Here is a 14,911-nt window from a genome sequence, read left to right on the forward strand (position 1 = left end):
CCAAAGCTACCAATCCAAGGAAATATACCTATGTTTCATAGCAACTGAGAGCTAGGAAATTATGAATGCATTCAACTTTCAATAGATACAAACTGAATGTAATCCACTCTAATCTTGATTGCAGGAAAAACGATTTCAGCAATAGAATAGTAAATGTGTGGAACATCCTACCTGATCCTGTTGTTAGTTCCTCTAACCCCCCATACCTTTTACCTTACGCTGTCTACTGTAGACCTGATGCCTACTGTCCCTGTCCTCCTGTCCCATTTATATGTGCTCTTTTAAAATGTTTATGGCTATATTTTGCTTATTTATATGCATTTATTTGTGCCATTTTTTTCACGTGTTTTCATACTTGTTTCCTTGTACTTGCCGACAAATAATAAATAAATAAACAAATAAACTTCTACGCCAAAAAGTCATATTTTTCCCTCCTTTTAATAAACAAATGAACAATACTATGAACCCACATGCTACAAACAACACAGGAGCATAAGATGACAAGCTGATAGGAGAATAAGATCTTGGTGAAGTCCCAAGTATATATATATATATAGAGCCGAGGTGGCGCAGTGGTTAGGGTGCAGTACTGCAAGCCACTTCAGCTGACGGTTATCTGCAGTTTGGCAGTTCAAATCTCACCGGCTCAAGGTTGACTCAGCCTTCCATCCTTCCGAGGTGGGTGAAATGAGGACCCAGACTGTGGGGGCGATATGCTGACTCTGTAAACCGCTTAGAGAGGGCTGAAAGCCCTATGAAGCAGTATATAAGTCTAACTGCTATTGCTATATATAGTATATATAATGGGACTACATCATACATAACTCATTTAGTGTCTGTGAGTTTGCCTTTGGGAAAGAGGAGTGGCTGATCCACCAGGCAGCTTTCCTGCTGCTTGGTGCTGGCCCAGAATCAAATGCCATTTTGGGAATGGCAGGGTCGCTGCATGCCATCCTGCAGTAGGACTATCCTGGAAAGGGCTGCAATTCTCACAACCTGAGAATGGCCTCTGCTTCCAAAATGGTGCCCACTTCTGGGAAGGAACCACACTGCTTCCATTGAGGAAAGCCACATGGTGGATCAGCTGCTTCTCCTTCCCAAAAGCCATCTTTGGAAATAGTATGGTGGACCAAGGCAGGGAAAGGTGGATGGGACTCAAAGGGATGGGAAACGGAATGGGGTGCCTCAGGGTTAGGGGGAGGCCCTGGGAAGTACGGGGGAGGCCACATGCGAGCTGGGGAAGTGCTGCAGTGCAGGTCTCCTAGGGCTTGAGAGACCGCCTGCTGCCAATTACCTCCCAAAGACCCATTAGATCGCACAGGGTCGGCCTCCTCCGGGTTCCGTCTACCAGCCAATGCCATCTGGCTACGACCCGGGGGAGGGCCTTCTGTTGCAGCTCCGGCCCTTTGGAACAAACTCCCCGCGGAGATTCGGACCCTCACCTCTCTCCTGGCCTTCCGAAAAGCCGTTAAAACCTGGCTGTGTCGGCAGGCCTGGGGTTGATGAGCTCCCTTCCCCTCTCAACAGGTGTGGTTGTTGGCTATCTTAAATGCTTGTTTTGTATTTGTGTGTTCCATTTCCCGCTTGAGTTGTTCGCCGCCCTGAGTCCCTTTTGGGAATAGGGCGGCATATAAATAAAACAAACCACAAACCTCAAACCTTCCCCATCCCCTGAGCAGAAGCCTGTTTTCCACTTAACAATCGTAATGGGGAGAACAGGGATTGTGTGCATTAAAGCCCTTTGCTTAATGACCACGACTTACGACCATATTTCTGAGCTTAATTATGGTCATAAGTCAAGGACCCCATACACTGTTTTCACTTTCTCCCTTTAAAGTTCCATTTGCCCAAGTATCTTCTTTCCCAAGATCATGGATTCTTCTTCAAAAACTCTGGTGTTTTTCAATCATTGTGAAGCTACCATTTTTTATTTTGAATAATTTCATTGTTCTTAATTTTATCTTCATAACCTTTTCCTGGGCACTGAAATGTACTAGTTCGCCTCTGAAGCTTTAAAATAAAATAGAAGTGACCTAAATAGAATTTAAGTAATTCAAGCAGTGTCTTAAATAAAGCATGGAATCTATTTGATTCCATTGGCTTTTAGGTACATTTCCTTGTTATTTGTCCTCTCAGCATTATAGACATAGGAAACAGGTCTTCACTTTTTTAGACGCCCTCTGAAATCTAGTAACACGTGGAACTATAAATAGCCCTTTTAATTACAGAGGTTATATTCAAAATGTGTAGAGAAACTGCAAGGACAAAACCTTTCCACAGTTGTTTTTTTAAAATCTAGAGGTAGTAATTAACATAAACTTGAAACTCTAGGGTATTTAATTCTAAAATTCCAATTTCAGTCTGGGGAATTTCAAGACATTTCACTATGAGTGATTATTCTGATTTTTCAAATGTTTTAAGGAGCAAAAAAGGGAAAGAGAAAGAGTTGCAGGGGGCAGTAAAAAAAAAGAATATTAATCAAGCCTCACACATTTTGCCTATACACCTTGTTTCAAGGGAACCGTAGAAGAAAAATTTGAAGACATTCATTAAACATTATAATATTTGTTATAATGGGTAACTAACAGGTCAGAACACTTGCTTTTTAAATCAAAAATATAAACATTGTATAATTATATAATTATTACATCACAGAGACACCTAAGTATACCTAAACACTGCTTATTTAATCTCTCTGAATCTAAAAAGACACTATTTCATAAGTTGGCATACACTCCTGCTATTAAGAAAAATATTTTTTAAATATAAACACGTGTCCCTATTTGTTTTTTGAAAAAACAATTTTAAAAGAAAAAAAATGGTAGAGTTAAAGAACTCCTAAAAGCAATTTTTTTAAAAATAACCTGGCTATCTCCTGAATAACAAATAAAGGGATTTTTATAAATACACGTAGCCAATAATTACAGTAAGGCAGTAATTTTAAGATGTTTTTGACAGCATGACTAAATATTGGCTGAACTCGTTGATGGCATCAGAAGGGACTGATGGTGGGATCTGTAAAATATTTCCCCTTGATGATCTGAGACTATGAGGAGATCTGGACAGACTAGTCTTTTGTAATCAAGGCATCAGACTTGAAACTCAGTAATCATGAGTTCTAGTCCTACTTTAGGCATGGTAGCCAGGCAGGTGACCTTGGCCAGTTGCTCTCTCTCAGCCCTAGGAAAGCAGGAAGGGCAAACAACTTTTTGAAACCTTGGGAAGAAAATTGCAGGGACTTGTCCAGGTAGTATCCAGAAGTAATACTCATTGACATTATCTAAAAGAATAACAGGGCTCAGTGAATCCCTACTAATCTTTAAAATATGATAAGGAAAATGAAGATTAAAAATGCATTAAAAATCCATTTTGATAGTTGCCACACCAAAACTGTTGGAATGCTTATTTCTGTTGTCTTTTCCTTCTCCTATATCTATGATGGCAAACCTACGGCACGTATGCCACAAGTGGAACACAGAGCCCTCTCTACGGCCATGTGCAGTGCATGCCTCCCGCTGGCCAGTTTGTCTTCGGGTCTCTGCCGCGCATGCGCAGGGAGCATGCAGGGGATGCACACATGCACGGGGGGCATGAGTGGGGGCGGGGCACATGCATGGGGGGGCAGGCACTTGCATTGCATTTTGGGCAGCACCGCGCAGTACCCTTGCACCCCGTTTTGGCTTCCAGATTGGTGCAGGCAGCTTTCCAGGCCCAAAATGGGGCGGGGGGGGGGGGCGCTTTCAGCACACAATGACAAAATGATTAGCCACTACTGCCTTATTTTAAGAATGTAATTCTGTACATTCCAAAGGACTGGGGAAAAAATTTACATAGCAGGAGCTCAGCTTGACCCAAGAGATACATTTTACTTCAGTTTAGCTTCATGTTGACACTGGAATTAATATAGCAATAGCAGTTAGACATATACCGCTTCATAGGGCTTTCAGCCCTCTCTAAGCGGTTTACAGAATCAGCATATTGATCCCAACAACAATCCGGGTTCTCATTTTATCCACCTCGGAAGGATGGAAGGCTGAGTCAACCCTGAGCCGGTGAGATTTGAACAGCCAAACTGCAGAACTGCAGTCAGCTGAAGTAGCCTGCAGTGCTGCATTTAACCACTGCGCCACCTCGGCAATATATGTTTAACGCACTTTTGCCACACTGATATTTTACCTTTGAGGAAAAGAGCTGCACTATATATGGGATTTATTGAAGTCCTTCCATGAACTCCTGTTCTCAGAAACTTTATCCAGTTTGTATGATTGCCGATTACATTGTAGACTGAGGAACTCCAATTATCATGAGTTAGAATTGTGCGTTCCAAAATGTAATCTAGTGAAATGTTATTGTCAAGTTGGAATAGCTAAAAAATCCATCAGTTTCGCTATTTCTAAGGCCGTGATGGCGAATCTATGTACTCGTGCCCAAAGTGGCATGCGGAGCCATGTCACCAGTTCCTCTTCCGGGTTTCTGGCATGCATGTTTCCGGCATGCATGCGTGACGATCAGCTGGCCTTCGTGCGTGCAACAGTGCTGGGAACTGGAAGAGATGGTCTGTTGTTTTCCTGTGTGAGCATGCGCGCCGCCCAGCTGATCATCACAAGTGCATGCACGCCAGAAACTCGGAAGAGTGGCTTGCTGGTGTGCATGCATGCGCCAAAACCCGGAAGTTCGTTTTCTGGTTTTCCGATGTGCATGCATGTGCCCTGGGAACCTCCTCTTCCAGGTTGTAGCCCAGATGAGCGTGAACTCCTTTATCAGCACTCAGTGCTGAAAGGGTTCACCATCACTATTCTAGGCTATTTCCATTTCTTTTAAAAGATTCTTTGGATTCTCAGAACAAATTGCACCTGACATTCTTATTTGCCCAGTACAGAGAAGTAGATCCATACCAACATGGGAAGCTCCTAGCAGGCATGATGGACTTACCTGCAAGATTGAATTGGAAATATTCCCATTTAGCTGTCTTTATGCATACTGCTACTGAGGCAGAATGAGTAAACTACGGTATGAAACCATTACAACAGCCTCATTGTCAGCCACAATATGAATTAGGACTTAATTCTGAATACCAATAAAAAGGGAACCATATAAGTGCTCAGCCTCTTTAAATGCATGTGTATAGTTAGTCTTTCACCCTGACATATTATGGAACACATCCAGACGGTGCCACCTATGGGGAGAAAATACCTTACACATAATTCCTACTCATAAGCAACTATCTACACATGCTTCCTTTATAGGACTGGAGACTCTGCCTATTCAAAATCTGTTGGTTATACACAACAACCTATTGGCATACTTAATGTTGATAAGGCAGGAGTTGGCGTTTTGATGTCCCTGTCCGAATATTTTGGGCTACAACCCCCACTGTTTCTGCCCAATGGTCATACTGGTTGGACTGGGAACTGTAGTAAACTTTTTTTTTTGCAAGGCATTCAGTTTTATGTGCCTGTTTAATATGAGTAATGCAGGAATATTGTTAGAAGCATTCCAAGATGAGAGTACAAAAATATAAGAAAAATCACAAGAGGTGAAATCAAGAAAAAAAATAGAAAAATATGACTTTTCTGATATAAAACGAAAAAGAAAGATAGCCTTTTGAAACTCTGCTATTAAGAGCTGCCAGATTGGTTAAGCAGTCTCCAAAGTCTGCACTGCTTTCTTAGGGATCTGGCCTCCTTATTTCGTGACTCCTCTATTTTCAGACACTTCCTTGGCTCTAAATTGTTTTTGGTGATAAAATTATCTAGTTAATCTTTTTCATAATAATACACTCAGACAATACTTCTTTATTAAAATAGAAAACCCAAAATCAAAGGACTTCCTTTTAGGAAACAAGCCTATTTTCAAAAGACCAAACTAAAGCATTGTGTTCTTGTTATCACCATTTAAAAAGAACAGAATAAATACTATTGAAATGAAAATGCATTGAACTTGATTCAAGGAAACAAAATCGGGATATTTCCGTGTCCAATTTGCAGTAATATGATTCAACAGATGCTTCCACAAATTACATTTATTTGCAGTCCTCCAAATGATTTTGTGCAGCGCAAGTCAATAATCTTCATACCCCCCAAATTAAGCATTCTTACTTGAGAATGCGGGCACCGTGTTTTCCTAAAAGCGTTAACAGTTACCCATTTGTGTCCGTGCAAGCCACTTTTTGGAAGAGAAACTGATGAAGAGGTATCCTAAACCAATCACTTTTAAGGACAGATAATTTTACTAAAGTTTTGCATGAGGAACGACTGGCAAATTTGATCACGTGGAATACAAAGAGGTAAGTAGCATTCCTTGCTACCTGGAGAGACATTGGCAATAAGGCAGCATTTATTTAATGTCTCTGTTGAAAGTTAAGCCAGGCTGTAAGGCCAAAGGTGCAGTAACAGCCAATCTCTGGTGAGGAGATTTTGGACCTACATCAAGTTTTCTGTTTTTTTTTATGTGTGCACTAACAACTCTCTTATGGCATACAGGTAGTCCTCGACTTACAACAGTTCACTTAGTGACCATTTAAAGTCACAACGGTAGTGAAAAAACTGACCATTTTTCAATCTTAGGATCATTGCAGCATCTCCATGGTCACAAGATTTACATTCCGATGCTTGACAACTGATTCACATTTACGATGGTTGCAATGTCCGATGGTCATGTGATCACTTTTGACAAAAGTGATCACAAAGCCAATGACAAAGCCAATGAGGGAACCAGATTCACTTAACAACCATGTTGTTAATTTAACAACTGCAGTGATTCACTTATCAAATGTAGCAAGAAAAGTCATAAAACGAGGCAAAACTCGCTTAACAAATTTCTCACTTAGCAACATAAATGTTGGACTCAATTGTGGCCGTACGTTGAGGACTATCTATACTACTTCTTGGCTGCTCCTGGGCAGCAGAATTGGAGGATCTACTGGTAGGTTTTTGGTTGGTTTCCATTTGATTGCTAAGCATTTTTGTTTTCTAATTAGACTGTAAAGATGAAAGAAATTTTTGGCCACGGTTTTATGCAACTGAACTGTGATCCCATTTCGAGTATAGAAAATAAGTTTCTGAGCCGAGACACTGAGTCAGAGACATAGTAAATTTTTTAACAGTGAAGTTTATCTTCTAATCTGAAGCTACTTCTTTATGCTTGAATTTCAGGGTTAAGGCATAAACCAAAATTAGATCGCGCAAAGCTAAGCCTGCATGCCTTTAAACTGCTTCATAAATGAGTCTTCGAGAGTCTCCCATTGTTCCTTTTTAATAAGCTTTCTCCACAAAAAAACACCCAGCTTCCTGCCTGCCAGATCACAAGAACTGCCATTTTGCTGAAGCAAACTCAGATTATGCCACTTAATTTTTCTCTTCCCATCTGATTCAGAACTGAAGTTAATGATACTAAAATCTAGTATCGGTAAAGGTTCCCCTCGCACATATGCGCTAGTCGTTCCCGACTCTAGTGGGCAGTGCTAATCTCCGTTTCAAAGCCAAAGAGCCAGCGCTGTCCAAAGATGTCTCTGTGGTCATGTGGCCGGCATGAATAAACGGTGAAGATTCACAGAACGCTGTTGCCTTCTCACCAAAGGTGGTTCCTATTTTTCTACTTGCATTTTTTACGTGCTTTCAAACTGCTCGGTTGGCAGAAGCCGAGACAAGTAACAGGAGCTCACTCCGTTACACGGTCGGTGCTAGGGAACCGCCGAACTGCCGACCTTTCTGATCGACAAGCTCAGCGTCTGAGCCACCACATCCCTGACTAAAATCTATACATAAATAAAATCAATACAGGACCAAAAATGGCCTCTATACATTTGAATCAGAAAAGAAAAAAAAAGGCAAGATGCTGGAATAGGGTTGTCATTGGTAAAAATTAGAGAACGATTAGAGCAAAAAATCAGGCCGGTTGCATAGCAGAGCAAAAAACAGCAAGGACATAGAACAGAATATTTATATATTCTGTTATAATATATTTTGAACATTGAACATACAGTTCTTCTTAATGTAGCGTCCATAGCAAATATCTCCTTTTAAAGGAGATTTCGATAAAGATATGAGAATTGGGAGATAGACCCACTCTAAAAATGTGGGGAAGCCAGGATATGTTGTCATTAGCAAGTTGCTACCTTCAACTATACCTGCCCTGCAACCTCTAAAGCTACATACAACACATAACTGAAGCATCAACAGCAGTTCCTTTAATACTCCTTAAACAAAACAACCCCAAAAGGCAAAAAGCACATATATGTCTCTGCAAGGCAAAATTACTACTATTATCAATTCATATAAACATCCATCTTACAAGCCATTTGTTAGGTCTTGGTTTTGCAAAGGCGGCTCTTCCGTGACTTCATTTGCTCCTAGGGCTGTGCTGAAGTTTCTGGTCCTCCCTTTCCCACTTGGGGATTAGGCACTTGGGGTGGGTGGGATAAGGGGGCAGATCCTTTTCCTTCCCCCGCCTCGGCTGCGGGTCGCGGGGTCAGAGCCCTGCCTGCATTTCTACTTGCAATCTTTGCCCTGTTCCCTCCACCCTTCCACATCTCCTTCGCCAATATCAATAGAAGGATGCCAGCACAAACGCATCCGATTGGCTGAGGAGGCAGAGGCCAAAACTCCTGGGAAAGCTGTGCCTTGACTCACTCTCCCACGCTGGCTATCTTAACAGCAGCAGACTTCCGACAGAAGCCCCAGCCACCAGAGCTCTGGGACAGCTTGGAAAACTGTGCCCTGGATATCCCTGCCATGATACGTGCAAAGAAAACATTCGAAAGACAAACTTGGAAAGAAGAAAAGCAGACCTTTAGGGCACTCCTGACTCCATCTCATAGTGTTTTTTTATCCCCAAGACAATTAGAAAAAAAGAAAAAAGAAAAAGAACTGTCCTCATTTTTGCCACTATTAGATAGATTCCTCACTTCTGTGAACTAACCGTAAAACCATAAACATAACTTAGTCACATTATTTCAGGCGTATTTCTAAATTGCCAAATTTGCCAAAAACAAATAAACCCTCTTATGTTAGTTTGATATGGGAGCAAATATTTTGCAGTTCCAGAAGAGATCTAGGGCAGTAGCCTCCCCACCTTTGGGGCACCAGGGACTGGTTCAGTGGAGAAGGGTTTTTCCCTGCACTAGAGGGGGCGTGATTTCCCGTAATGCCTACAGCCCACAGATAGATCTTTGCTTGTATGCATGACCTGTTTTTCTGGCATGCTGCGGGCAAGTGCTGGTCCACAGACCAGGAGTTGGGGATCCCTGATCTAGGGTTGGATAAAAAATAAAAAGTTGTGCAGCTGAGAGGCAAACAAAGGCATTTTAAAGCCTTCATCAAAATTAGTACTGCTCAGACTTGTCACATGGGTTCCGTGGTGAAATTCAATAATTTTCCCTACCATTTCTGTGGCCGTGGCTTGATGACTATGTGATCGGCTGGGCATGGTTTGGTGGTCATGTGACTGGGCAGGCGGGGCTTGGTGGCCATGTGACCGGGCAGGCGCAACTGACTCACACACAATGTAAAAGCAGATAGACTTCACACAAAATGGCTCCTGCAACTAGCAGGAACCACACAGAGTCACAGAGAGCTCAAAAACCAACTACCACACTTTTCACAAAAATAACACAAAAGCTGCACAACTGACTCACACACAATGTAAAAGCAGCTGGACTTCACACAAAATGGCCCCTGCAACAAGCAGACAGACAATCAGACACAGCTATTTTTTAACATGTTTTATACTACCAGTTCAGGCGAATAGGTAGTTAAAAAATGCTTTTAAAAAGTTCCGACGATTGTGCGGCACAGCTGATTGTCCCTCAGCTGATCGTCTAAACTTTTTAAAACCTTTTAAAGCATTTTTTACTACCGGTTCGGGCAAACCGACCCGAACCGGTAGCATTTCACCCCGGTAAGGTTATTAGAAAGTCAGGACAGAAATACAAACGGCAGCTTTAGGAATGAAATCCAGTAACTTGAAATATACCTCGAATAATGATATATAATTTGGAACTCTTCAAAATGTTATAACCAACTTCCAGTTGTTATAGCTGGCATAAATAACAGAAAGGAATGGTGCAAATTACAGCCCAGATTATCTGGAGAGCACCAGATTGCTTGTTCCTGACCTAAAAGGATAAGGCTTTAAATTCATTCGCTTGTCTATCTAATTCAGTATTACCCATTGCAATAGGTTGATGGGCCTGTTTTAGAATTTAAAATATAGTTCTTACTTAATTCCCGCCTAAAATGGACAAAAATCATGCTGTCAGTTTTCGTGATCATATCGAGCTCCGAAGAGCATAAACAAATAAAACTAAGACGTCACAGGCTGTCCATCTCTAACAATAACAAACATGCTGTATCTCTGAGTGATTTTTAGGCACAATTTAAATAGGAGTATCTCAGAAGAGTACAATCTTCCTTCACATTCCTCCAATCCCTTTTTACGACTGTACCTATAGCTGAAATACTCACTAAAAATGGATCAGAGTTGTGTATGAAGCCATAAAGGATCTGAATTTAAAATTGTAGTTTAAGATCTTCTTCTACACTGTATACCAAAGAATCACTTTAGCGGCTTATCAAAACTCTGTATCCAACATTTGTGCAATCTAGAGGGACAATAACTCTCCAAAGTCCTCTACATAGTTCTACCAACATGTACCAGATTGTGACCCGTCAAAACTGCGCTCGACTAAGCCGCGCCTGATTAAACCGCGTCGCTGACGTCATCAACAGGGCGACAACAGCCAGCGCGGAGAAAGAAGGCCGCTTTAAATAGCGCTTTGAAAGCAAGCCGATTCAACTTAAGGTAAGGGTTAGGTTTAGGGTTAGGTTAAGGGTTAGGGTTAGGTTAAGGGTTAGGGTTAGGTTTAGGGTTAGGTTAAGGGTTAGGGTTAGGTTTAGGGTTAGGTTAAGGGTTAGGATTAGGTTTAGGGTTAGGTTTAGGGTTAGGTTAAGGGTTAGGTTTAGGATTAGGTTTAGGGGGTTAGGTTTAGGTTTAGGGGTTAATTTTAGGTTTAGGTTTACAGCGTGCTTCTGTCTCCGCGCTGTTGTCGCCCTGTTGATGACGTCAGCGACGCGGTTTAGTCGGGCGCGGATTAGTCGAGTGCGGTTTTGTGGTGGAACCGTACCAGATATCAGACTAGAGAAAGCATGTGCAGAATAGGTAGGGGAATCAGCACTTGAAGAACTACAACATCAAAGCAACAAATAAGCAAATAATCCTTATCTCTTTCCACATACCTCCTCCATCTCAAAGGAGTCCTTCTGCTGAAGCATGAGGCTGGCAATCGAGGGAATGGTTAGCAGAACAGAGGCCTCTTTATCAGCCACTGAAGTTGCAGGCATTTGAATTGCCCTGGCATCTTTATGTTCAGAACTGGTCGATTCCAGAGTATCACCCGTGAGATTAGAAGAGTTCATAGCAGCAATCTTTTCATGAAATCCACCTGTATGTCCAAAAGAGTTATTATTTTGCTGATCTTCGTAAGAAATAGAATAACCTTGAGTTTCTTGTTGAACGCTAGGACAAAGTTCTGAAGAATCCAGAGCTCCTAACAGGCTGGACTGGTTGCAAGGGGCTTCTTCTTTTACTGTTGCCAACAAAGATGCTTTGAAGTGCTTTGGGGTTTTGACTTCGTTTTTCACTTCTGGTTCTTCACTCCCACTTTCACATTTGCCCTTCTCGGTGGACATACTACTGCCGCTATCCCCTGCCTGAGGGTTTCCGTAAAGATTGAGCTTAGACAGGGTCTTCATCAAACGATTCGCTGTGTTACTTCGTGTCAGAGGAGGTGGGCTGGATGCCTCTTTATTGGAAGATACTGAATTCATGCTCCCAATTTTCTGCATGGGAGTGCCAGAAACTTGAGAGTACAAGGAAGAGAATGCATTGGCCACAGTAGTAAGCACTTCGATTTGACGAAAGCGACCTGGCAAAGAGACAAAACAAAGTGACAAAAAGAACAAAGGGCAGCACTGTAAAAGTGCAACATTGGAACAACAAATGAACTTGAAACTTGCAAAGTTAAAAACAGAAACACCAGAACATCAGCACCAAAGCCAAGCCCGACTTCTGACTTTCAACTATCCTTGGCTTCTGAAATCTGAGGGAAGTAGGGTAAAAAAAAAAGGTAAAGGTTCCCCTTGCTCTACATGGGGCAGCCCTTGAAGAGTATTCGGAGACTTCAACTCGTCCAGAATGCAGCCGCGCGAGCGATTGTGGGTGCACCTCGGTACACCCACGTTATACCTATCCTCCGCGAGCTGCACTGGTTACCGATCAGTCTCCGGATACGCTTCAAGGTGCTAGTCGTAACTTATAAAGCCCTTCATGGTATTGGATCTGGGTACTTGAGACCGCCTGCTGCCAATTACCTCCCACAGACCCATTAGATCTCACAGGGTTGGTCTCCTCCGGGTGCCATCTACCAGCCAATGCCATCTGGCTATTACCCGGGGGAGGGCCTTCTCTGTGGCAGCTCCGGCCCTCTGGAATGAACTCCCCGCAGGGATTCAGACCCTCACCTCTCTCCAGGCCTTCCGAAAAGCCATCAAAACCTGGCTTTGCCGGCAGGCCTGGGGTTGATGAGTTCTCTCCCCTCTCGACATGTATGGTTGTGCGACTGTTGCCTATTTTTATTATTTGTATTTTGTTTTTATGTTCCCCCTTTCCCCCTTTTGAATTGTTCGCCGCCCTGAGGCCTCCCGGAGAAGGGCGGCATACAAATAATAAAATTCTATTCTATTCTATTCTTGCACATATGTGCTAGTCGTTCCTGACTCTAGGGGGAGGAGCTCATCTCGTTTCAAAGGTGAAGAGCCAGCGCTGTCTGAAGACGTCTCCGTGGTCATGTGGCCGGCATGACTAAACACTGAAGGCACATGGAACGCTGTTACCTTCCCACCAAAGGTGGTTCCTCTTTTTCTACTTGCATTTTTACATGCTTTCGAACTGCGAGGTTGGCAGAAGTTACCTAGGGGGTTCCATGCACCAATTCTTTACCAAAATGTTACTTGTATAGTATTCCCTGAGGAAAAGTTGATGGTCTTGAATTGTTTTGTCATGGGATCAGTCTTAAAAACACATCTGTCTTTGAATCACTCAAAAAAATAGTTTCCTTTTTATTGTTTTAATTTTCAGTAGGGATGTACGCCACTCTGTATCAACTCAGTAGCATATACACCCAAGAAATTAATGCACACCGAGCTACATCATTGGGACACTGTTCAGAGGGAGAAGAGGGGGAAAATATGTGATTCCTTCCATCACTTTTCCACCAAATAAAAACACCTATCTCCTCACTGAACTGTCTTTTAAATAAGCTCCATTCCTTCTTCTCTGAACCTTTTCTAACATTCCAGTTCCATAGGCTGCATTTTACTCCCACTTCATTCTGCTGTCCATGGACAATTGTGAGTAGGATGGTACCAAAGTTTTAGAACTGATTCCATCATCTCTAGTTAGCATAAGAAAGAGAAGCTAAGATTTGGGAGTTATTTTTTTCCAAGGAATCCAGGCTGGAAAAGGCTGCTCAATTCCTCCTAATGCTTTGCTACAGTTATCTACATACTCACTATCATTTGAGAGACTGAGTTTTTCACACTGCATAATGAAAGGGTAAATTTTAGAGAGATAGTTAGCTGCCTTGACAACAAGTGGCTAGGTTCAGATGGTTTAAAATTAGAAGGGCTTTTCATTAGATCTATTTATTTCTACTTTACCTGTCTGAAAAACAAGGAGATTAATCAAGTAATACCGTATTTGCCTTTGCCAACTTTTGAAATTATTTAGGAACATATCAATTTTTAATGCATTTATGTTTATTGAATGTGTATATTGCCCAGTAAGAAAAACATACTTGTCAAAGCAAAATTGGGATTTTCCACTTCCATCCGCTGCAGTTGTGCACTCAGAAACACTTTGATATCTATGCCCCTTGCAAAAGATGATGAATTAAAAAACCTTGATGGAATTTTAGAAGCAATATCTGGTTCATCACGTCCGAATCCAAGATTATAGAGAACCTCTTCAGGATCTTCCTCATAGAGTTCCAGTAGTTCAGACACACTATATTAAAACAATAACACAAGAATTGCACTATATAGTATGCTCTTCTGGTTAGGTACAGAGGGGAAATCTGTAAAACTATTAAATTGAATACCTGGATTAAAAGATTGAGACTGCAATTTTTAGCTTTTAAAGGAGATGAAAGGAGATGACATTATGATTCTGTGATCTTACTTGAAATATATTTATAAACATTGAAATATTTGTGGTGTACTCTCCCATAATTCTATTAATCTCAACAAGACTTCTTAGCACATCTAGAATAAGTTTCACTGGAGTGGCTGGGGAATTCTGGGAGTTGAAGTCCATAAGTCAAGTTGCCAAGATTGGATACTCCTGAGCTACACTGTTAATTTGGATATTAATGAGCCGCAAAATTTGCCCTAGAACCATGATGGCGAACCTATGGCATTCATGCCACAGGTGGCACACAGAGCCCTCTCTGTGGGCACATGAGCTATTGCCCCAGCTCAGCTCTGCCGCGCATGCCTCCCGCTGGTCAACAGGTCTTTGGGTCTTGCCGCACATGAGCAGGGCACATGTGGGAGATGCACGCACATGCATGGGGCACATGTAGGGGGGATTACGCACACACGAGAGGGGAATGGGATGCACAGGGGTGGTTGCACATTGCATTATGGGTGTGTACGTGCGGCCACTTTCGGCATTCTGTGCCAAAAAGGCTAGCTGTCACTGGCCTAGAATAATGTTTAAATTTGCATGATTTCGATCAATAATTATATACAAGGGCAGATGGTCAGCTACCCCAACCTTGTTCAAACTTCCTTGAAAGCAAAGCCCTACTCACAAACCCCGTAAACTCCAACTATATAGCTCTGAGAAGACTTTG

At 42.1% G+C, this 14,911-nt stretch overlaps 1 protein-coding gene across 5 annotated transcripts in view; it reads right to left on the minus strand.

Moving 5' to 3' along the window:
- ITPRID2 (ITPR interacting domain containing 2) overlaps positions 1-14,911 on the minus strand; it is a 73,977-nt gene that overhangs the window by 31,422 nt on the left and 27,644 nt on the right. For all 5 annotated transcript variants that reach the window (XM_087708257.1, XM_087708238.1, XM_087708240.1 and 2 more), the window contains exons 7-8: positions 13,853-14,061; positions 11,235-11,923 (exon numbers count right to left, since the gene is read on the minus strand). In XM_087708257.1, coding sequence (XP_087564383.1) covers positions 11,235-11,923; positions 13,853-14,061 — 898 coding nt within the window. The remainder of the gene's footprint in view (positions 1-11,234; positions 11,924-13,852; positions 14,062-14,911) is intronic.

This window comes from Thamnophis sirtalis, unplaced genomic scaffold (genome assembly GCF_051295495.1).
Source record: "Thamnophis sirtalis isolate CommonGarterSnake01/CBP01778 unplaced genomic scaffold, rThaSir2_p1.2 scaffold_1, whole genome shotgun sequence".
Classification (NCBI taxonomy): Eukaryota; Metazoa; Chordata; class Lepidosauria; order Squamata; family Natricidae; genus Thamnophis; species Thamnophis sirtalis.